Source organism: Rana temporaria, chromosome 5, assembly GCF_905171775.1.
Source record: "Rana temporaria chromosome 5, aRanTem1.1, whole genome shotgun sequence".
NCBI lineage: Eukaryota > Metazoa > Chordata > Amphibia > Anura > Ranidae > Rana > Rana temporaria.
Genome location: NC_053493.1, coordinates 170,830,271 through 170,853,700, shown reverse-complemented (window position 1 = coordinate 170,853,700; position 23,430 = coordinate 170,830,271). Strand labels below are relative to the sequence as shown.

Genomic DNA, 23,430 nt, shown 5'->3' with positions numbered 1-23,430 from the left:
TGTTAATTCGCGCTGAATATTAACTTAGAAAATGCAAATCGTGCTAATAGGTGATTAAAAAGAAACTATCAAGTGTCAAATTAATAGGCAAAAACGATACAAGTAAAGTCCAATTGCATAAATATGCACCAGTGGTTTTCAATGAAACAACACCCAGATCAGTGTGATGATTAAAGGAAGGTGTGATGTGATCTCGGACAACGTGCTCCTGCTTCACAAGTAGATACGCCTCTTCCACATTAACCACAGCTCATGGAAAACAAAAGAGAGATACTCTCATAGCGCAGCTGAGTATTAAACAATACAAAGAGGATAGATGGTCTCTAACAATGGCACACTCACGAATCCACCGATTAAAAGCCGCATATAGCAACAATACACCGATCCTTCATTAAGCCGCTCAGCTCATATGATGTTTCCTCTCCTCATTCGAATCCTAGATCGAATCCTAGATCCGTCCCGCTCGTAACTCCTCCCCCACGCGTTACGTCAATAGTCACTTGACTTAGTCATGGGTCACTCCCTGTCCGCTCTACGCTGGTATTATTTATAGTCAGCATAGTAATCAGGCAGAGACGGAATTGGTAGTGAGGGAGTGTTAGACATCTTACATCATTGCAAGCATAAACGAAGGATCATACACTGTTCATTAACATAGTGCATGTAGGCAATTTAATACAAAGAATAATAATTATTATAGTAATTAAAAACATCATTTAAAAAATCCAAGAACATCTTAGTGGCGTTATTAAACTGAGGATATGCTTATATGCATAGCAGCCTCTAGTGGCCACAGTAAATACAGCACTTGAAAACTCCAGCACATGCTGCACTACATCAATCAATGAGCAGATATAATTACAATATAAAATATCTATAAAGTACATTTATATATACTATTATAAATAACAACATACCATTTAAAATAAAATATTCTAGAATTAAAATATTTTGTAAAAAGAGGAATATATGTAAAAATAAACAATATATAAAATATATATATAAAAAATCATCACGTTAAAAAACTTAATAGTCAGAGATGAAACAATTGAGGTCAAATTCAATATTTAACCCATTGGGCGACAATGATCTCATCTCATGAATCCATTTTGATTCAGTTTGACTCAATGTCCGTACCATGTGGCTCCCCCTCCAATGTGGGTTGTATTTGGCGATAGCCCAAAATTTTAATTCTTTGGGGTCCCTATGGTGGCACAGGTCAAAGTGTCGTGACACATTATGTTTAGGGAAGCCCTTTTCAATATTTTGCACATGCTCCCTAAGACGTTTCCACAAGGGCCTTTTTGTGCGACCAATATATTGAAGGGAGCATGAGCATTGTAAAGCATACACTACTCCCTCCGTTCTACATGTTATTAGATCTTTAATTTGGTATTCTTTTTGTGTAACATTGGACACAAAACTGGAGCATTTATGTCCATTGAAATTGGTCTTTTTGCAAGCAAAGCACCTTTTACAAGGAAAAAAACCTTTGCCTTGGAAGAAGGTTAGAGTATTGGATTTGGTGGGAGGATCAGGTATATTCTTTGCCACCAAGTCCCTCAGGGAAGGGGCACGTCTATATATTATTCTGGGCATACTAGGCAGTATACATTGTAGTTGCCTTTTGAAGATGGTTTCCAGTTGTTTATGTTGTACGTTATAATTTAAAATAATTGGTACTTGATCATCCATAGCTTTATTTTTTATCCTATCTTCTATTAATGTCTCTCTGGGTATTTCTAACACATTTTGGATTTGTGTCTGTATGAAACTATCGTCGTTTGTTTGACTTACATTACTTTTTTGCTGCGTTTATTATTTGGTAATTTTGTTAAATGCTCTATAATTTGATATTTAATTAGCGCTGTAGTACCAATATTTTCACAATTGTTTTACATTGTTTTTCTTTTCCATATTTTGTTTTTATTTATTTACTTGCAATGTGCTTTATTTTTTACAGGTAAATAATAGGCATAAAATACATTAAATGCACATACAATCTTATGGGAGATTTATTATTGGTCTGGCTACAGGTTTTCGTTAAGGTTGTTGTGCAAGCCCTGTCTCTGCTCCATAAATCCTGACATTGTTAAGTTTTTGGATGAAAATTGTAATCTTTTTATTAAATGTGTCATATTTATGCCTCAATGTCCTCAAAGCAAACAACTGTTAGAATCTCAGCTGATATGGTCAAAGGAAATAAAAAAAGTATAATTGATTCTTCATCAAACTAAATATAAAAAATGATATTTCATCCTATACAAAAAAATGCAATAAATGTGCCAATATACTGGTAAAATCAAGCTGGTATGTAAGCCAAGAATTAAAGTGTGATTTAACCAGTACTTTTTTATATACAGTAAAACCTTGGTTTGAGAGCGTTTTGCAAGGCCAGCAACATTTTTAAATAAATTTTGACTTGATATACAAGCAATGTCTTGATATACAAGTGTCATGTCACAACTGTGTGTAAAAGAGAGGTGCCTCTAAGTGTAGCAATATGGTTACATTTAATGAAGGTACAACATTTAGCAACATATTGCTACACTTAGAGGCACCTGCTGGATTTGGCTTCTAATCCTTGTGGATGGACATTTTATGATTCTACAACCCCAATCACATTGCTATAATCTTTTTATTTAGACTATAAACTGAAAGATCTATGAATAAATGGTTGTGGAATGAATCATTTGTGTTTTCCATTATTTCTTATGGGGAAATTTGCTTTGATATACAAGTGCTTTGAATAACAAGCATGTTTCTGGAACAAATTATATTCGCAATCCAAGGTTTTACTGTATTGTGCTGTCTATATTTAAAGCTGAACTCTAGGCAGATCTATAAGACACAAATAAATATAGTGCAAGTATCTGATTTTATCTGGCATCAGTCACTTGCTATCCCTGTATGGCAGGGCTGGAGTTTGATGGGAAGTAGCAGTACATGGAGAGTTCATGAAATCATGCATATGGGAAGAAAATACAGGCAGAGAGATTGGCTCATCACCGTACTGTTTCTCCTTTCACTGTCCAGTCACAGGTTGGGGTAGTTTCAGGCAGTGGCGGCCTGTCCTTAGGGGGTGCATGGACGCTGCTCCCCTAGTCACAAAAAAAGGGCCCTTTGAAATAAAAAAATTAAAAAGGTCTTTTAAGTGCATTGTGTTCAGGCACGGGCATCGGACACAGTGCTCTATGGGAGCGTGATGTCTATGCAATCATGTGATTGCAGACGGCACGCTTCATTTGCTTTATTTTGCCCTGCCTGTGGCGCAATGCAGTGTACCTGATTACTTCCTCCCATACCCATAGTGTTAGGCTTGCTTACTTGATTGACACTGCACCACCCTAGACATGGGCGGTGCTTTCCCACGGAGCGCCCGCATATTTTTCGGTTTATTTGTGTACATTAAAAAACTTGAAGTGACGTCCACAGCTCCGTGGATGGAATGCACGGCCCGGGCAGTACTTTTTTTTTTTTAATTAGTATCCCGAATAACTTGGCGCTGCGGTAAGTGATTTCTCCAGCTTTGGGTGCTTTAGTGGCAGACTGGCAGTATTGAGTAATTTAAATCCGGATGCACTGCTTGTCATATGATAATGTTATAAATCACTTTGAATACAAAATGTAGATGATTATATTTTTTCCCCATCATGTGACGCACAGATTTGGTTTCTTATTCTGCATTAAACTCCCAGGTGGTACTTTTTTTTCGGAATCCCAAATTGGTATATACAGTATATGCTGCTCATTGTAAATTTAGCATGGTTTGGCAAAGCATAACATTTTGCATGTCAGAATTAGCCTATTAATCAATATGCAGGCAATGTTATTAAATAGTCAGTGGACCATAAAATAAGGCAAAACAATGTAATCCAATATTTAGGATTTGGCAATGATCTCATAATTCTCTGCTGTAAGTACTGTAGTTGGATATGCAGTGCAAATCGCATGCGATGTCCATGCAATGCGATTTCAGCCATACAGATAGTATGGCTGAAATTACATTCGGACCAAACTCACACAGGATTTTTTTTTTTTTGGTCCGCACCAGAATCGGATCGCACGGGTGTTTACATCTATGCAATCCGATTCATGTCAAAACTGTCAGTTTGCAGTGCGATATGCAAGCTGAAATGGGGGTGTCATTGACACTCCCCGCAGTTTGCATATGGCAGTGTGAAGTGTCAAGTGCAAAGTGTCAAGTGCAATGCGAAAACCCGCAGTGGATTTGCAGGGTTTCTGCACCGCAGAAGTGTGAACCAGCCCTTTAAGTATATCTAAAGCCAAAAACATTTTTTAATTTTGGACAGCATAGCAAATGGTGAAACCCTGTTTTTTTTGCCATCTGCGTTTCGTATGGGAGATGTGTTCCCATTGTAAAATGTCCCCCTATGCCAGCTCTGGTGATGACCTAGTATGTTGGCTTTTCTTTTACTTTCAGTTCCCTGTGAAGAGGGGGGGGGCATATTTCCTTCTAGGGTGCAGGTAAAACAAATCTGTCTCTATGCAGGGTCTGTGCTCTCTATGCCTTAGGCATTCCCATCCTGGGTGCTCTGTTGGGTTTGCAGGTGAGTGAGCAAATTGGTAAAAGTCAGTCCAAAAACAGCCAGTTGGTAGATTGGCAGAAGTGCCTAATGTGGTTTAACAATAGATGGGCATGATTCATCTTCTTTTGTAGAGCCCTGTGTAAATTGTTGTGCCTGGTATATGATGTGCAGAATTCTTTATATAATGTAGAGCCTGGTATATGATGTGCAGGGCCCTGTGTATAATGTACAGCCTGGTATATGATGTACTACAGGGGACAAAGTGGGTGGATTATATAAGGGGCAGGGGTTATGGGAAGTGGGAGGGGTCAAAAAGGAAGAGCGGGGGTCTGGCGCCCCCCCATCTTAAAACTTCACCAGCCACCACTGGTTTCAGGACAATCTAGGCTCACAGGAAGTGGGGTGAACAATGCTGGCCATCAGACTGAGGAGATTGTGTCGCAGGAAAAAGTACTGTGGGGAAAATCCCTGCATTGAAGGTGAGTATTGATGGGCTATTCATTTTTATTTTGTAATTTTTAGTCAATGTTCTGCTTTATTATATCAAAATGGTGTTTTTTTATACATATTGTTCATGTAGCTATAATTATGGTTCCAGGACCTTTCCTATGAATTCAGCTACCAAGTGGGGAATTTATCAAGGAAAATGTTGTATAAAGGAAGAGATATTCAATACTACTTTAATTTGCCATCAGGGGATCCAGATAGTGGATATCAAGGTAAGTTGTTTTTTGATTAAAGATTATGAAGTGATAAGATGAAAATAGATTTAGATGTACGTTTTATAAAGTGTAATTTAGCATACCTGAACACATTGCGGCTATGCAGTGCATTTAAACATCTCTGGGGGGACAATGTTTTTTAAAGTGGAGTTCCACACAAAAATGTAACTTCCACTTTAAGTGATGGTGACCCCCCGACATGCCACATTTGCGTGGATTTTTTTTTGGTGGGGGAGCGGATACCCTCTTTTTAGAGGCATCCAGCTCCCACTTCCTCCCAGGGCTCAGCTGCGCCGGAAGGAAGTTCACCTCCCCCCTGCAATCTTCTGGGACACGTTGCAGGTCCCAGAAGATTGCCAGGCCATTCACAGCACGCAGTGCGGCTCACGCATTTGCAGCGCGTGCCCGGCTGTGAAGCTACAGCCGGGCGCCCACAGTAACAATGCCGGAGCCTTGGAGAGGAGGGGGAGAGGAGTGGGGCTATATACACCCGCATCGCTGCACTGTGGGACAGGTGAGTGTCTGATTATAAAGAGTCAGCAGCTACTCTTTTGTAGCTGCTGACTTTAAAAAAAAAATCGGCGGTACTTCACTTTAAGATTGGCACTTTTCATCTCTGATGGAGAAAAGAATGTCAAACGCAGCGAACAGCCGCAATGTGCAAAGAAGTGAGTGTCTGTTATCTTGCAAGATCATGGACTGATTCATCTACTTCTCACTAGCAAAAAAACAATAATATATATATATTTATATAAAAAATGTCTCTTATAACATGTATTGATATGTATAGTGATCTGTGTGTATGTGTATATATATCTATAGGTGCGAGGGCCACATGAAATGGCCTGTGCCTGTGCTCTATGTGTAAGACAATTCCCATAGAGATGAGAATGTCTGCATTATGCTGGCCATACACTATACGAAAATTCGGCCGAAAATCGGTCATAAAGAAAGATCTTTAGTTTTTCGGCCAGTTAATGGGCACAAAATCGAAAATCGTTTGGACGTTTTTGAGCCGAAAAAACGAAGGACAAGTTTGGAAATTTTCTGCCGAACGAACGATAAATCGGAAGGTTAAGGCCCCGTACAGACGAGCAAACATGTACGATGAAAACGGTTCTACAGACATGTACGTTTTCAGCATACATGTCTGCCCGGAGATTTCTGTATGATGGCTGTACTCACCATCATACAGAAATCCGCGCGTACTCGATACGACGTGCACGGCCCTGGCAGTTAAATGCTTCCACGCATGCGTCAAAGTCATTCGACGCATGCGAGGGATGGCGGCCGCTCGGACATGTACGGTACAGACGATCGAACATGTCCGACGGACAGGATTCCAGCGGGCATGTTTCTAAACATGTTTAGATATATTTGCCAGCTCGAAAAAGGCCCGGCGGGCAAATGTACGGTGGAATCCTGTCCGCTTGGCTGTACAGACGACCGAACATGTCTGCTGAAACTGGTCCGCGGACCAGTTTCAGCAGACATGTTCGGTCGTCTGTATGGGGCCTAATGTGTTTACCGTCCGAACTTTCTGCACTAGGTATATGTAAAAAAAAAAAAACATATTTTTTTTTTTTTATGTCCACTGAACGATTTATCGCCCATTACATGATGGCACTATCGTTTGCACTCACGAAAGAACTTTTGTTTTTCGAAAGTTCTTTCGGATGATTTTTCGTGGAGTGTATGGCCAGCATTAGTCTATCTTGGGGGTGTGAAAGGTAGGTTGGCTACATTCACATACACAAGGAGGTTATGGAGAACAAACGTATCTACCCTAGAACAGAAAGTCTGGGAACAGTAGGAAAAAGCTTGCATTTGAGAGATGAAACAGAAGAAGAGAAATAAGGTACATTTTAATTTAGTTAAATTTTGACATATTGCATTTATTTTAAAAATGTAGCACCCTCCTAGGTAGGTTCTAGGATTAGATAGATAGATTCAGTGATGGCTCACTGTATTTTGTGGAGCTATATTCTGAAAGTTGAATTTAGTTGTCTCACTGTACCCAGTGTGGCTGTGATGTGTTTGTTAGGTAAATTTAGTTTGCTCCCTGTTAATTACAGATAAATTCTACTAGTTAGGTCTGCTCAGTGTGCTCAGATGTTGCCAGTCTTATGGCTGTCTCTGTCTCCAGAGAGCTTGAGAAGTTTCTGGATATTGGTATGGAGCTATGCAGATGGCAGGATGAATATTGATACAGCCCTTGCCAATCTCAGGGAGGCAAACCGTCATTGCATGCTGGGAGACTGTATATATTCTTTGAGCACACTAAGCACTGTGGGGCAGATTCATCAAAGAGATACGACGGCGGATCTCCTGATCCGCCGTACCTCTGAGTCCAGCCGGTCGGATCTATGAGGCTGATTCATAGAATCAGATTCCGCATAGATCTCCCTTAGATCCGACTGGTGTAAGTGACTTACACCAGTCGAATCTTAGGCTGCAATCTACCGCCGGCCGCTAGGTGTCGTCGCTTTTTTTTACGCGTCAGATATGCAAATGAGAACAACCGCCGATTCAAGTCCGTACGCCCGCCCGTCGCTTTTTTTTAACATCGTTTTGCGTTCGGCTTTTTACGGCGTATAGCTACCCCTGCTATATGAGGGGTAGCTAATGTTAAGTATGGCCGTCGTTCCCGCGCCGAGATTCAAATTTTTACGTCGTTTGCGTAAGTCGATCAGGAATTCTGATGGCTGCAATTGACGTAGCCGCCGCAAACAATGACGTCCTAGCGACGTCATGTGGAGCATGTGCACTGGGAAATTTCGCCGGCGGCGCATGCGCAGTTAAATCGGCGCGGGAACGCGCCTGATTTAAATTGTACACTCCCCCTAGCCGCGGAATTTGCATTCCGCCGGGGGAGTTACGATCCGACGGTGCAATTTTCGAGGTAAGTGCTTGATGAATACTGCACTAGCCTCGCTAAATTGCACCGGCGGATCGTAAAACACGTAGATCGAGCGGATCTAAAGATCCGCTGATCTACATGAATCTGGCCATGTGTCTTTTTCTAGAGTGGGTTGGTCAAGCCCTCCAAGGCATTGTTGACACAGTTTGCTGTTCCAAAGCCATATGTGGGTGACCTGAGGGCCTGAATGCTGAGAGCCTGAAGCTAGAGACTAAGGCCCCGTACACACGGTCGATTTGGTCTGATGAGAATGAACCGAAGTTCATTTTCATCGAACCAAACCGACCGTGTGTATAGGCTATCGGTCTGTTTTCCTTCGGTCCAAAATTTCTAAACATGCTTCAAAACCGAACCGATGGACCGCTGCCCCATCAGATCAAACCGATGCTTAGTAAGAAAAGCATCGGTTCAAAACCCGCGCATGCTCAGAATCAAGTCGACGCATGCTTGGAAGCATTGAACTTCGTTTTTTTTTCAGCACGTCGTGTGTTTGACGTCACCGTTTTCTGACCCGATTTGATTTTGGACTGATGGTGTGTACACATATCAGGCCGTACGGCCACTTCAGAGGTGAACCGCTGAAAGCGGACCAACGGGCCAGTCTCATCGGTTTGGTCCGACCGTGTGTACAAGGCCTTAGGGAGGCTGTCCGCTGAACATTTGGTCTGGTATCACCGGAGTAAGGTGCCGCTTGGTAGTTGGAAGGAGGCAACCAGCTGTCCTTGGGCCTTGTGCGAGTACAGGCGGTTCTAAGAGATCTTTGAATCTTTTGGGCTGCTTCCACCCCTCTGGTGCTAAAAAAGTCTGTTTAAAGGGGACATCAGCTGGTGTTCCGAAGAGCTTAGTCCACATAGTTTTCTGTAAATGGGACTCTTCTCTAGTGACTCTAGTCTAGAGAAAGGTGTTTGAAGTTACTGCTACTACTACAACTTCAAGCAGAAGGCCTCCCAAGGATTTTGGTTACCCTTTTTCAATCCTTCTATATACCTATTTCCCAGACTTCTGCTTTGTGGCTGTTTCTTGGGTCAGTTCTCTACATGTTTGCTTGCTCTTAATCCCCAGTCCTTCTATTGTTCTAGCACTACCATCTCATTTTCTGCAACCTACTGCAGTATGCTCTCCTCAATTCTTGGACTTGGTTGCTTGTGGCTAATGTACTAATTCCTCTTGGGCTCTAATAGTTATGGATTGCCAGTATTTAACCAAGACTCAACCAAGAGTTATTTTCTTATTTTAAAGGGCTTAATATTTTTGTATTGATTTCATGGATTAAGACGGACTCTATAAATCATTGGTGCCTCCCAGATTGTGTTTTTCTCCTAGGTATACTTCATCAGAACTGCTCCACTGAGCACTGTTTACACTCTTCAAACTCTTCCTTAGATCGCCATTCTTTCTTAAAATTCTTTTGGTCTCCGTTTTTTTCTTGATGACCCTTCAGGTTCCCCACTCTCAGCATTACTGTGCCAATCACCCACGCTTTCTCACCACCATTGTCATTATTGTTCCTCTTGTCCTAGACTTCTCTATTCCTCTGCTTTGGCATCCACTCTTTCCACATTAATTTTTCAGATCCAGCTCTCTCCAAAACAGCATTTCTTCTCCAAACTTCCTTTTTCACCATATGACTATACAATCAACTGTATATTTTACACCTTACTCTGTACACTGTGCTGTACATTCTGTAAGCTACATTAGTCTCCTCAAAACAATATTTTACCTCTGTATTCCATACCCTGTGTTATATATTCTATTTTCCAAATTTTACTATTTATAGTACACTGTTCTGTATGTTCTAAATGCCACAATGATGCCCTACATTTGTAGATCATACTGTACTGAAGTATACATTATACTTAGGAATAAACACTCAGTAGACATTTTATTGTGTATACCTATCTGTACCAGGTAGCTACTTGCCACTGTGAATTTAAAACACAGGAATTCATAGCATGATGGGTACAACAATGTGCTCAAGAAACCTAATGTGTGCCAAGAAAACATTTCACAGAACATTCTACCACCAATGCTTTGATTTATAATAGTTTTAGACTTAAAATGCTGCTACCATCCCATCTGCCACAAATAATCATCCCATGGTCAAACTTGCTAAGTTTGTGCATCTTCCTCATTGTAATGTTTGGCTGACCAACAACGTTTACACTTGGAAGCTGTTAGTGCAAAGTGCATTGAATATGCAACACACCCCTGACAATAACATCAGCAGTGTTGCCAACCTACCAGATTAAAATTTACTGGCACGACACCTGAAATTTACTGGCGCAGCCACGTTTTTACTGTCATTTCACAAAAGTTACAAAATTTAATTTTTAGGTGCAAATTTTAGTATTTAGGCTATAAACAAGTATGCTAGGCAAATAGCAGGTAGATATTAGGGTAAAAAAGCATATTTTTGTTATTTCCGATATAATAAGGGCAAATTACTTAGTCACATCACCGCCTGCCTCCAGCCCCCTCTGCCACCAACACCCCCTGCCTTCACCCCCCTCTGCGGTGCCACAATCTCCCCCTGCCTCCAATCTCCCTCTGCCTCCAATCTCCCTCTGCCTCCAATCACCCCCTGCCTCCATTGTCCCCTGCCTCCATCCCCCTCTGCGGTGCCACCAACAACCCCTGTCTCCATCCCTCACCCTCTGTGGTGCCACCATCCCCCTCTGCGGTGCCACCAACCCCCCCTGCCTCCAATCTCCCCCTCCCTCCATTGCCCCCTGCCTCCATCGCCCTCTGCGTAGCCACCGTAGCCACCATCACCCCCTGCCTCCAATCACCATGCGCAGTTCCAACCTGAACCGATTTTGGCTATTTTTACTGGCACATTCCCACAACCACGGACATTTACTAACGGTGGAAAAAAGTGCCAGTTTTTACGAACTGTCTGTAAAAATACGGACGGTTGGCAACACTGAACATCAGCCACTTCAGTGGATGTGTTCTACAAACATTTGATTCATGCAAGATTTTTCGTTTGGCTTCTGGAATATGTAATGTAAGACACTTGTGTATAAAACTTTGGGTATGCGACTGGGTGCTGCCGATATGCAGTTTTCAAATGCACTTATTTAAGCACGCCCTAAAGGCTTATTTGGAAAAACATGTCTATGAGATAATACGGTAGATACTAAAATAATACATTTTCTTTTCTTTACAGTCACGGTTTTTACTCAAATAACAAATTCATTTGGATCCCAAACTCAGCCATGTCCACTGAATGTGAATGTACATCCAGTTTTCTCCAAGAATACATCTAATGCTTTACCGGAGATTGAACTGTAAGTCTTAACCTTTTACAGTTTTTTTTTTTACGTTTTGCATCAAATGTAACCAGGGCCGGACTGGCCTACCGGGAGACCGGTAAAATTCCCGGTAGGCCGCCTGCTGTCCATCAAAAAATTGTCAGCTCAGATGCCTGTGGGCCACAGCGGCGGCCGCACTTTTTAATTATACGCCTGCCCGGCCCCTCTCCAGTGTCATGTCTCTGTCACATCACATTGTCGTGTATGTACAAAAAGCAGTGGCGGGCCGGCCGCCGGCCGGTTGCGGCCGCCATGCTCGCCGCTGCACTTTCCTTCCTTTTCGCGCTGACTGCCTGGAGCCGTGGAGCGGCGAGCATGTCACGTGTCTGAGGGAGGGGAGGAGCCGAGCAGGAGAACAGCTCTTGTTCCATCTACCCGTGCGGCGCCAGCACCGCCCAGTGCAGAGTCACGTGTGAAGGCAGAGCGCCCGCAAAGGAGATCTCAGGAGAAGAAGTGAACGCTCGGCCACCCCTGGAACATAAGGTGAAAATCCATACTGTCTGTATCTCGACTCTCTCTCTCACCATATAACGGTGCCCCCCCCCCCCCGGGCCCCCCCCCTCCTCTCTCTGTCACCTACCTTTGCTGGCCTGGAAATTGTAAACTGATTTCAGAGAGGAGGGGGGGGGGGAGTGCACCGTGCAATGGTGGTGTGAGAGAGATTATACAGTTTACAATTTGCAGGAGAAGAAAAGGTAGGTGCAGAGAGGGGGGGGGGTTGACCATGCAATGGTGAGAGAGATTATACTGTCCAGATTACAATTTGCAGGGGCAGCAGAGGTGACAGAGAGAGAGAGAGGGGGGGGGTTGCATGGTGCACCCCCCTTTCTCTGTCACCTTTGCTGCCCCTGCAAATTGTAATCTGGACAGTATAATCTCTCTCACCATTGCATGGTCAACCCCCCCCCCCCTCTCGGCACCTACCTTTTAAATGCCAAAAAAACACAATAATCTGCCTGCGCTTAGGACCGTAAATTGGGCTGCTGCCACCCCTGGAAAAAAGTGGCGGCTGGTGCTCAAAATTTTTTGGGGGGCGCAAATGAGAAAAAAAAATGTGCCCATCAAATGCAGCCACTGTGCCATCAATTCGCACCACTGTGCCATGCCATCAAACGCAGCCACTGCCATGCCATCAAACGCAGCCACTGTGCCATCAATTGTCACCACTGTGCCATGCCATCAAACGCAGCCACTGCCATGCCATCAAACGCAGCCACTGTGCCATCAATTCGCACCACTGTGCCATGCCATCAAACGCAGCCACTGCCATGCCATCAAACGCAGCCACTGTGCCATCAATTGTCACCACTGTGCCATGCCATCAAACGCAGCCACTGCCATGCCATCAAACGCAGCCACTGTGCCATCAATTCGCACCACTGTGCCATGCCATCAAACACAGCCACTGCCATGCCATCAAACGCAGCCACTGTGCCATCAATTCGCACCACTGTGCCATGCCATCAAACACAGCCACTGCCATGCCATCAAATGCAGCCACTGTGCCATCAATTGTCACCACTGTGCCATGCCATCAAACGCAGCCACTGTGCCATCAATTGTCACCACTGTGCCATGCCATCAAACGCAGCCACTGTGCCATCAATTGTCACCACTGTGCCATGCCATCAAACGCAGCCACTGCCATGCCATCAAACGCAGCCACTGTGCCATCAATTGTCACCACTGTGCCATGCCATCAAACGCAGCCACTGCCATGCCATCAAACGCAGCCACTGTGCCATCAATTCGCACCACTGTGCCATGCCATCAAACACAGCCACTGCCATGCCATCAAATGCAGCCACTGTGCCATCAATTGTCACCACTGTGCCATGCCATCAAACGCAGCCACTGTGCCATCAATTGTCACCACTGTGCCATGCCATCAAACGCAGCCACTGTGCCATCAATTGTCACCACTGTGCCATGCCATCAAACGCAGCCACTGCCATGCCATCAAATGCAGCCACTGTGCCATCAATTGTCACCACTGTGCCATGCCATCAAACGCAGCCACTGCCATGCCATCAAACGCAGCCACTGTGCCATCAATTCGCACCACTGTGCCATGCCATCAAACACAGCCACTGCCATGCCATCAAATGCAGCCACTGTGCCATCAATTGTCACCACTGTGCCATGCCATCAAACGCAGCCACTGTGCCATCAATTGTCACCACTGTGCCATGCCATCAAACGCAGCCACTGTGCCATCAATTGTCACCACTGTGCCATGCCATCAAACGCAGCCACTGTGCCATGCCATCAAACACAGCCACTGTGCCATCAATTGTCACCACTGTGCCATGCCATCAAACGCAGCCACTGTGCCATCAATTGTCACCACTGTGCCATGCCATCAAACGCAGCCACTTTGCCATCAATTGTCACCACTGTGCCATGCCATCAAACGCAGCCACTGTGCCATCAATTGTCACCACTGTGCCATGCCATCAAACGCAGCCACTGTGCCATGCCATCAAATGCAGCCACTGTGCCATGCCATCAAACGCAGCCACTGTGCCATGCCATCAAACACAGCCACTGTGCCATGCCATCAAACACAGCCACTGTGCCATGCCATCAAACACAGCCACTGTGCCATCAATTGTCACCACTGTGCCATGCCATCAAACGCAGCCACTGTGCCATCAATTGTCACCACTGTGCCATGCCATCAAACGCAGCCACTGTGCCATCAATTGTCACCACTGTGCCATGCCATCAAACGCAGCCACTGCCATGCCATCAAACGCAGCCACTGTGCCATCAATTGTCACCACTGTGCCATGCCATCAAACGCAGCCACTGCCATGCCATCAAACGCAGCCACTGTGCCATCAATTCGCACCACTGTGCCATGCCATCAAACACAGCCACTGCCATGCCATCAAATGCAGCCACTGTGCCATCAATTGTCACCACTGTGCCATGCTATCAAACGCAGCCACTGTGCCATTAATTGTCACCACTGTGCCATGCCATCAAACGCAGCCACTGTGCCATCAATTGTCACCACTGTGCCATGCCATCAAACGCAGCCACTGCCATGCCATCAAACGCAGCCACTGTGCCATCAATTCGCACCACTGTGCCATGCCATCAAACACAGCCACTGCCATGCCATCAAATGCAGCCACTGTGCCATCAATTGTCACCACTGTGCCATGCCATCAAACGCAGCCACTGTGCCATCAATTGTCACCACTGTGCCATGCCATCAAACGCAGCCACTGTGCCATCAATTGTCACCACTGTGCCATGCCATCAAACGCAGCCACTGTGCCATGCCATCAAACGCAGCCACTGTGCCATCAATTGTCACCACTGTGCCATGCCATCAAACGCAGCCACTGTGCCATCAATTGTCACCACTGTGCCATGCCATCAAACGCAGCCACTTTGCCATCAATTGTCACCACTGTGCCATGCCATCAAACGCAGCCACTGTGCCATCAATTGTCACCACTGTGCCATGCCATCAAACGCAGCCACTGCCATGCCATCAAATGCAGCCACTGTGCCATCAATTGTCACCACTGTGCCATGCCATCAAACGCAGCCACTGCCATGCCATCAAACGCAGCCACTGTGCCATCAATTCGCACCACTGTGCCATGCCATCAAACACAGCCACTGCCATGCCATCAAATGCAGCCACTGTGCCATCAATTGTCACCACTGTGCCATGCCATCAAACGCAGCCACTGTGCCATCAATTGTCACCACTGTGCCATGCCATCAAACGCAGCCACTGTGCCATCAATTGTCACCACTGTGCCATGCCATCAAACGCAGCCACTGTGCCATGCCATCAAACGCAGCCACTGTGCCATCAATTGTCACCACTGTGCCATGCCATCAAACGCAGCCACTGTGCCATCAATTGTCACCACTGTGCCATGCCATCAAACGCAGCCACTTTGCCATCAATTGTCACCACTGTGCCATGCCATCAAACGCAGCCACTGTGCCATCAATTGTCACCACTGTGCCATGCCATCAAACGCAGCCACTGTGCCATGCCATCAAACGCAGCCACTGTGCCATGCCATCAAACACAGCCACTGTGCCATGCCATCAAACACAGCCACTGTGCCATGCCATCAAACACAGCCACTGTGCCATCAATTGTCACCACTGTGCCATGCCATCAAACGCAGCCACTGTGCCATCAATTGTCACCACTGTGCCATGCCATCAAACGCAGCCACTGTGCCATCAATTGTCACCACTGTGCCATGCCATCAAACGCAGCCACTGCCATGCCATCAAACGCAGCCACTGTGCCATCAATTGTCACCACTGTGCCATGCCATCAAACGCAGCCACTGCCATGCCATCAAACGCAGCCACTGTGCCATCAATTCGCACCACTGTGCCATGCCATCAAACACAGCCACTGCCATGCCATCAAATGCAGCCACTGTGCCATCAATTGTCACCACTGTGCCATGCCATCAAACGCAGCCACTGTGCCATTAATTGTCACCACTGTGCCATGCCATCAAACGCAGCCACTGTGCCATCAATTGTCACCACTGTGCCATGCCATCAAACGCAGCCACTGTGCCATGCCATCAAACGCAGCCACTGTGCCATCAATTGTCACCACTGTGCCATGCCATCAAACGCAGCCACTGTGCCATCAATTGTCACCACTGTGCCATGCCATCAAACGCAGCCACTTTGCCATCAATTGTCACCACTGTGCCATGCCATCAAACGCAGCCACTGTGCCATCAATTGTCACCACTGTGCCATGCCATCAAACGCAGCCACTGTGCCATGCCATCAAATGCAGCCACTGTGCCATGCCATCAAACGCAGCCACTGTGCCATGCCATCAAACACAGCCACTGTGCCATGCCATCAAACACAGCCACTGTGCCATGCCATCAAACACAGCCACTGTGCCATCAATTGTCACCACTGTGCCATGCCATCAAACGCAACCACTGTGCCATCAATTGTCACCACTGTGCCATGCCATCAAATGCAGTCACTATGCCATGCCATCAAACACAGCCACTGTGCCCTTTAATTGTCGCCACTGTGCCCATTCATGCCGCTGTGCCAATTGTCCCCACTGTGTCACTGTCCAGACATCCATCCACCTCGGAGCTTTATATTATAACCTGCTGGGACTTGTAGTTCTCCATCGTCTCAGGTGCATGCAATCCACCATCTTTGTTATGTTTTTCTCACTGCTGGGACTTGTAGTCCCATTGATGGTGGATTGCATGCACCTGAGCCCCAGGAGACAATGGAGAACTACAAGTCCCAGCAGGTTATACTATAAGGCTCCGAGGTAGATGGGTGTCCGGACATCCATCCACCTCGAAGCCTTATATTATAACCTGCTGGGACTTGTAGATCTCCATCTTCTCCATGAGCCCCAGGAGAAGATGGAGAACTACAAGTCCCAGCAGTCTTACTAAAATTACAGGCTCCGAGGTGGATGGGTGGGCATCAGGCAGTCCACCGCTGATTTTGAGTCAATAAAAAACGAGGCGATGGGATGAGGCAATGCCGCAATGGCATGGCTTACCTTCCCAGCTCCGCTGGGGCACTGTAAACGACGGAGCTTTCCCACGTGACGTCACTTCCGTTTTTCGTCTGTAAAACAAATCCCGGAAGTAACAACAATAGTAATGCTCCCGGCACCCATAGTGGATACGGACGCATGAGAAGCTATTCAGCACTGTGCAATGCGCCCAAAGGCGGGATAAAAGCCCGCAAATGAAGCGCCACGTCTGCAATCTAAAGATTGCATTGACGTGTCGCTTCATAGGGCAATGGTGGCCGGCGCTCAATCTAATTTTATTAAAGGACTTCTTTTTTTTAAAGGGGCCATTGAAAAAAAAAAAGTATTATTATTTTATTTTTTATATTTTGCCTACAGGAGGGGGGGCGGCGCCCGGGCGCCCCCTATGGGCGGGCCGCCACTGCTGGAAACCAATCCCCTAAAAGGGGTAGGTGAACGTGATAGAAAGTATATAGTCCAATTGCAGCCTCAGGTCTAAGGCTATATGATGTCTGACCGGTAAGACCGCATGAAGGAGATCACATAAAAACATAAAACACAATAGTCTCTAGTGGGAGAAGTTCTATTGATTCCAGTCAGGGCTTATGGATGCAGGTTCTTGCAGTGAGGAAAGGTGTTCCTATACAGCTGATACAGCATTCGTGGTGGTCCCGGTGCTCCCCCACAAGGGTCCCCACTCACCAGATCCAACTCCCCGCCAGGGGTACACAGCATGTAGTAGTTATAGTTGAAAACTGGAAAGCCTATACTACATCCTGTGTCATATCTTTACATAATACACTCTTCAAATGTGCTTTCAAATGTTTTTCCTTTTGATGAAAAAGAAAATAATGACGTTATGCTGTGGGGCTGGTATGAAATTATTTCCAGGGCTGGTTTTCATTCCCAGTCCGGCCCTGAATGTAACTATTTTAAATTAGATTAAATTACAGCATATTGCAGCAGTATTATTTGTATTCATTACTACTAGTAAAAGTAATAAGAAAAACTATTACAAAGAAAATGAAAGTATTTCAGCTTTCATTAACCCAACCTGAAAAGACTCATAGATTGCTACAATACTTTAATTGCGGGATGTAGTTCCATTTATTGAGGATATTTTTCATATTACATTCCCAACCTGTCCATTCACTCATTCTGTGGAGCCAGCAACCTGCACATTAATAGAAGCACTGTAATGGGAGGAATAGCAATTGAAGGATACAATGGTTGCCTCCAGAGGGATTTAGATGTGAAACAGACTTACCAATCCAACTTTGCTTTAGAGCAGGATTTCTCAAAAAGGGTTCCATGGAACCCTGTGGTTCCTCTAGGGCATGGGTCTTCAAACTATGGCCCTCCAGTTGTTCAGGAACTACAATTCCCATCATGCCTAGTCATGTCTGTGAATGTCAGAGTTTTACAATGCCTCATGGGATGTGTAGTTCTGCAACAGCTGGAGGGCCATAGTTTGAGGATCCCTGCTCTAGGGGTTCCTTGAGCAAGGAACAATTTCTGTTACCGCTTAGGGATGAGCCGAACACCCCCTGGTTCAGTTTGCAGCAGAACATGCAAACAGGCAAAATATTTGTCTATGGGACACAAACATGAAAAATCAAAAGTGATCATTTTAAAGGTTAATATGGAAGTTATTGTCATTAAAAGTGTTTGGGGACCTGGGTCCTGCCCCAGGGGACATGTATCAATGCAAAAAAAGTTTTAAAAACGTCAGTTTTTTTCGGGAGCACTGATTTTAATAATGCTTAAAGTGAAACAATAAAAGTGAAATATTCCTTTAAATTTCGTACCTGGGGGGTGTCTATAGTATGCCTGTAAAATAGTGCATGTTTCCCCGTGTTTATAACATTCCCTGCATAAAATTACATTTCTAAAGGAAAAAAAGTAATTTAAAACTACTCGTGGCTATAATGGTCCCGGCAAGTTTATAAAACAGTTTTTAAAACTTTTTTGCATTGATACATGTCCCCTAGGGCAGGAACCAGGTCCCCAAACACTTTTCATGACAATAACTTGCTGTCACTTAGCTGGTAGGAGTCTGGAATGACAAGGTCGGCCTCCCTTATATCTCCAACCCAACCCCCACTGAAGGTGGAACAGATGGTGGCTAGGGTGAGGAGGAACACGAGTGCCTATAGGTGTTGTGTACAGAACTTGTAAGTGGAGTTGCAGGCTTGGAGGTGCAGGCAAAGCATCCGGTAAGGAGCTAGACCCAGGAAAGCTGATAGGATGGATAGCCAGCACAGGCACTCGGAGACAGCGTTGAGCCAAGCAGGAGACAGTAGCAAGGTCACAGGGATATCCGGGTTCGATAACAGGCGGGCAGCGAGGTAACAAGGCATATGCAGGAGCAAGGTCAGATGGGAAGCCAGGATCAGGTACCAGTAATCAGAGTAATCAGAGTCCAAAAGCAGGGTCAAGGAAAGCCAAGGTTCAGCAACAGGAATCAAGCTGAGTTTAACAGAGTTCAGATTATCAAGACACAGCTGAAGACCAGTCAGCACTTGCCAGAAGTCAGGACATCCTTTTAATAGGCCGTCTGGCACCAATTGTGGCTAGGGTCACACTCCTGCGCGTGCACACCGTGCAATGCACATGCGAGCGATGCACACACGCATGCGCATTGGCGCGTGTGAGAATCTCCCGTTGCCCGTGCGTATGTGCATGCGTGCGTGCGTGTGCGTGTCGGATGCATTCTAACAGTCCTCTTACACTTGCATATTAACATTTAAAAGAATGAAGAAAGAAAAGTTGCAGTTCACCATAAACCTCATCATGCCCTTAGCCCCACTGTGTTAGTTGTAGCGTGTATCTTGAGTCTACTCACTGTATACACAGAACATATATCCTGCAGTCTCTGTACTTAGATAATATGCCATAATTATTGTGCCACCGGCAACAATTTCACAGACACAAGAATCATATATTACAAAGTCAAAATCTTTTCACAGTGGAGGAATTTTTAAAATGCTTGTAAAGCTTTTATTATCAGAGACCTTTTTTTTACCTTAATGCATTCTCTCAATGGTAAGGTACAAAACCTTCTGTGTGCAGCAGAGGCGTAACTAGAACCTTCAGGGCCTGATGACAAAAATCATGAAGGGCTCCCCTGACCCCCCCCCCTTCCATCTGAGACCTGAGCTTTCAGTCTATGGACATCCTCCCTGAATTCTGCCTCCCATGTGCCCCCTGGGGCCCGCATCTAGTGCGCTCGGTGACTGCTGTGTCCTTTAAACACAGCTGATCACAGATCATGGTAAATGGCCAATCACAGCGGCTCTTTACCATGTGATCTGCTGATCACATGTAAACAGACTTACCGGTTATTGTCAGTCTTTCCTCCCACACTGTGTCTGTGTGAGGAAAGGAGAGCCTTTAACTGGCAGTTTTAAGTACAGTTACATTTACGATCACTTTACAAACCTAACCTTCATTCTTTGTAATACATTGGAACATTTTCTTTTTTCTTTCACCTAGATTTCAAGAAGGCTTGAGAAATCTTTCTATACTTGTGTTAATGGGAAATCACATTGAGATTCGAAACTACGTTGTCTTATTAACCACAATCCTCAATCGATTATATGCGGAGGACGATGAAACAACTTTTGAGCAACATGTACAAATCCGAAATAAACTGATTTTCATTGTTCAAGCCTTACCATTTAATAATCAGGTAACCACACCCTAATATCTTAAAGTTTGTTTGTAGAACTAGAGAATGCTCTAAAAAAAAGTCCAGGACTTATAAGTACAAGGGTAGTCACAGGATTTTTTTTTAATTCATTTTGGTCACATTTGATTTCCAATTTTTTGCAATATATTTGGTGGTGACTATAAAGTTTTATTTTTACATTTCTATGCTGACTGGAAAGTAACAGGGGTATTTTGTTACTTTTTGTGGCAAGTATTGGTTTTGACCAGTTGAATTGTTGACCCCAGTGCTTATGAGCCAGCTGGTTGGTATGGGCTGTTTCTTTTATTATATGCTTTTTGCCCCAGCTTCTGGTAATTCTTGGAAGAATACATTTCCCCCCTACACTTTGTAAACCCAGAACTCTTTCAGTGTCAAAAATGTGTGCCTGGTGACAAGTGGCATTTTGAAAGCACAAGACATCTGGACAGTGAGGCATTCAGTTGTCAACAATGGAAGGAGACAATATCTTCTAGGACATGGGGAAGTTCCATTCGGATGGGGCCACCCTTGGGGCTGCTTATGCTGATTTCATGTTAGTAAAAGTTTGGTGAGAGACGATTCGCGCTTTTCAGTCTTTGTGCTTTTCAGTCTGTTACAGCGTGACGAATGCGCTATCTCCATTATGAACGCTAGTTTTACCAGAACGAGCGCTCACGTCTCATTACTTTCTTCTGAGCATGCGCATTTTGTCACGTCGTTAAAGCCTACACACGACCGTTTTTCACGATGTGAAAAACGACAACGTAAAAAACGAGCCCTCATCCTTGGAAAATATGCTCCCTTGAAATTAAGTGTTTATATCTTTCCCGTATGTGATTTTTGCTTACCGCCAACATCAAATGAAATCATGTTATGGTCACTGCTACCCAGGTGTTCCTTTATCTGAACATTAGTAATAAGCTCTGTATGGTTTGAGATTACCAGGTCCAACAGAACATCGTTCCTAGTTGGGGCCTCAATAAACTGGACCATACAATTGTCCTGTAATAGGTTTATACATTTTTGCCCTTTAACTGTCCCAGCAGTGCCATTACTCCAGTCAATTTCTGGGTAGTTAAAATCCCCATTATTATCACCGTCCCGACTCTTGCAGCCCTTTCCATCTGTACAAGGAGCTGAGTCTCCGCCTCCTCATTTACATTGGGTGGTCTATAACAAACTCCAATGATTAACTTTGAACTACTCACATCTGTATGCAGTTTCACCCATAATGCTTCAGCCTCATCACACTCTCCATCAACCAGGTCCTCTTTCACACTCGCTTTAAGATCACTTCTCACATAGAGACAGACCTTTCCTTTTTACCCTGTCTCTCTGAAAGAGAGCATAGCCAGGAATAATAATTGCCAAGTCATGTGAGGAATAAAGCCAAGTTTCAGCAATACCGATCTATGAATTGTTGGGATCTCTGTTCAGTTAGGATCATTGCCTTGCATATGCTATTTCCTTATAGATAAATATTAAGCATTTAAGACCCAATATGTGTGACACCCTATGAACACAACTCCACACTTCCTCCAGAATATCCCTTCTCTTCTTTAAAGTAGGAAAGGACTTTGTATAGGATAAAGAAGATTGGTTTAAACCCTCTCTAGAGCCCAGCCCTCTATAAAGCCTATTCCAATCACTATTGCCACATTTTTCCCAGATAAGTGGTACCTGCAGAAAATGGAAATGGCCAGTTCTCCCCACCACCCTTTGCATCTGAGATGAGAAATTCCCCGTACTAGAGGTTGTCAACTTAATTGATAAATAATGCATAATTAAAATGATTACTAAGTTTTAAAATGATCTATCGTCCGCTGCATTTATGTTTTCACATTCCATTACAGGAGGAGCTTGCTGATATTGTGTTAATGGTAAAAGAACTGTTAAACGCCACTAACCAGGTATAGTATAATAAAACCAAAAACCTAACAATAATCAGAAAGTATTAGTAATTGCTTACTTTTTATATGTTTAATAATTTACCTAAATTGATTTTGTGGATCTCTCAGTGCACATAGTCATCCAGAAGAATAGGAACAGGTTATGCTCACCAATCATATTCTTTTTTTAAGGTGACCAGTTAAAACAAAAAAAGTCAGGCTAATAATCTAAAAGGTTTGAGCTGGAGCTGGTTAATATTGGTGATGAGCGTTGCTTAAGAAAATAAATAATATTGAAAATAAATAATATCGAAAAAAGATCTGCAGCAATACAACTAGAAGCCATCTAAAACCTGTGTTATTTACTGTTATTTAGGCACTGGTATAATTGAATATACATCAAAGCATAACTGAAACACATATTATGGATCATAAAGAGGCCATCTGAAGTCCACCAGTATTGGGCCTGCTTTCTGCAACTCTAAAGGCTATTCCAACCAATGTTTATAGGATTCATTGAACCCTAATCACAACAGTCCCTCATGTAAAAGATAAAACTGTATTGAGTTTGCCCACTTACAAAGAATCGAACGGTCTATAATTTTTATCATAGGTGTATTTTAAATCATAAAGACTATCAACCAAAAATCCATAAAAAACATGAAATAAATGTTATAAATTAAGTTGCAGTTCAGTCAGTAAAATAAGTATTTGATCCACAAGCAAAGCATGACTTAGTACTTGGTAGAGAAACCCTTGTTGGCAAGCACAGAAGTAAGATGTTTCTTGTATTTGGTGACCAGGTTTGCACACA

General features: G+C 44.2%; 1 protein-coding gene across 1 annotated transcript in view; it reads left to right on the top strand.

Annotated features, from left to right (window-relative positions):
* The window catches only part of LOC120941161 (polycystic kidney disease protein 1-like 1), a 249,593-nt gene that overhangs the window by 88,146 nt on the left and 138,017 nt on the right, over positions 1–23,430 (top strand). The window contains exons 13-17 of the mRNA XM_040354447.1: positions 5,149–5,269; positions 11,362–11,482; positions 20,532–20,727; positions 21,054–21,136; positions 22,529–22,637. Coding sequence (XP_040210381.1) covers positions 5,149–5,269; positions 11,362–11,482; positions 20,532–20,727; positions 21,054–21,136; positions 22,529–22,637 — 630 coding nt within the window. The remainder of the gene's footprint in view (positions 1–5,148; positions 5,270–11,361; positions 11,483–20,531; positions 20,728–21,053; positions 21,137–22,528; positions 22,638–23,430) is intronic.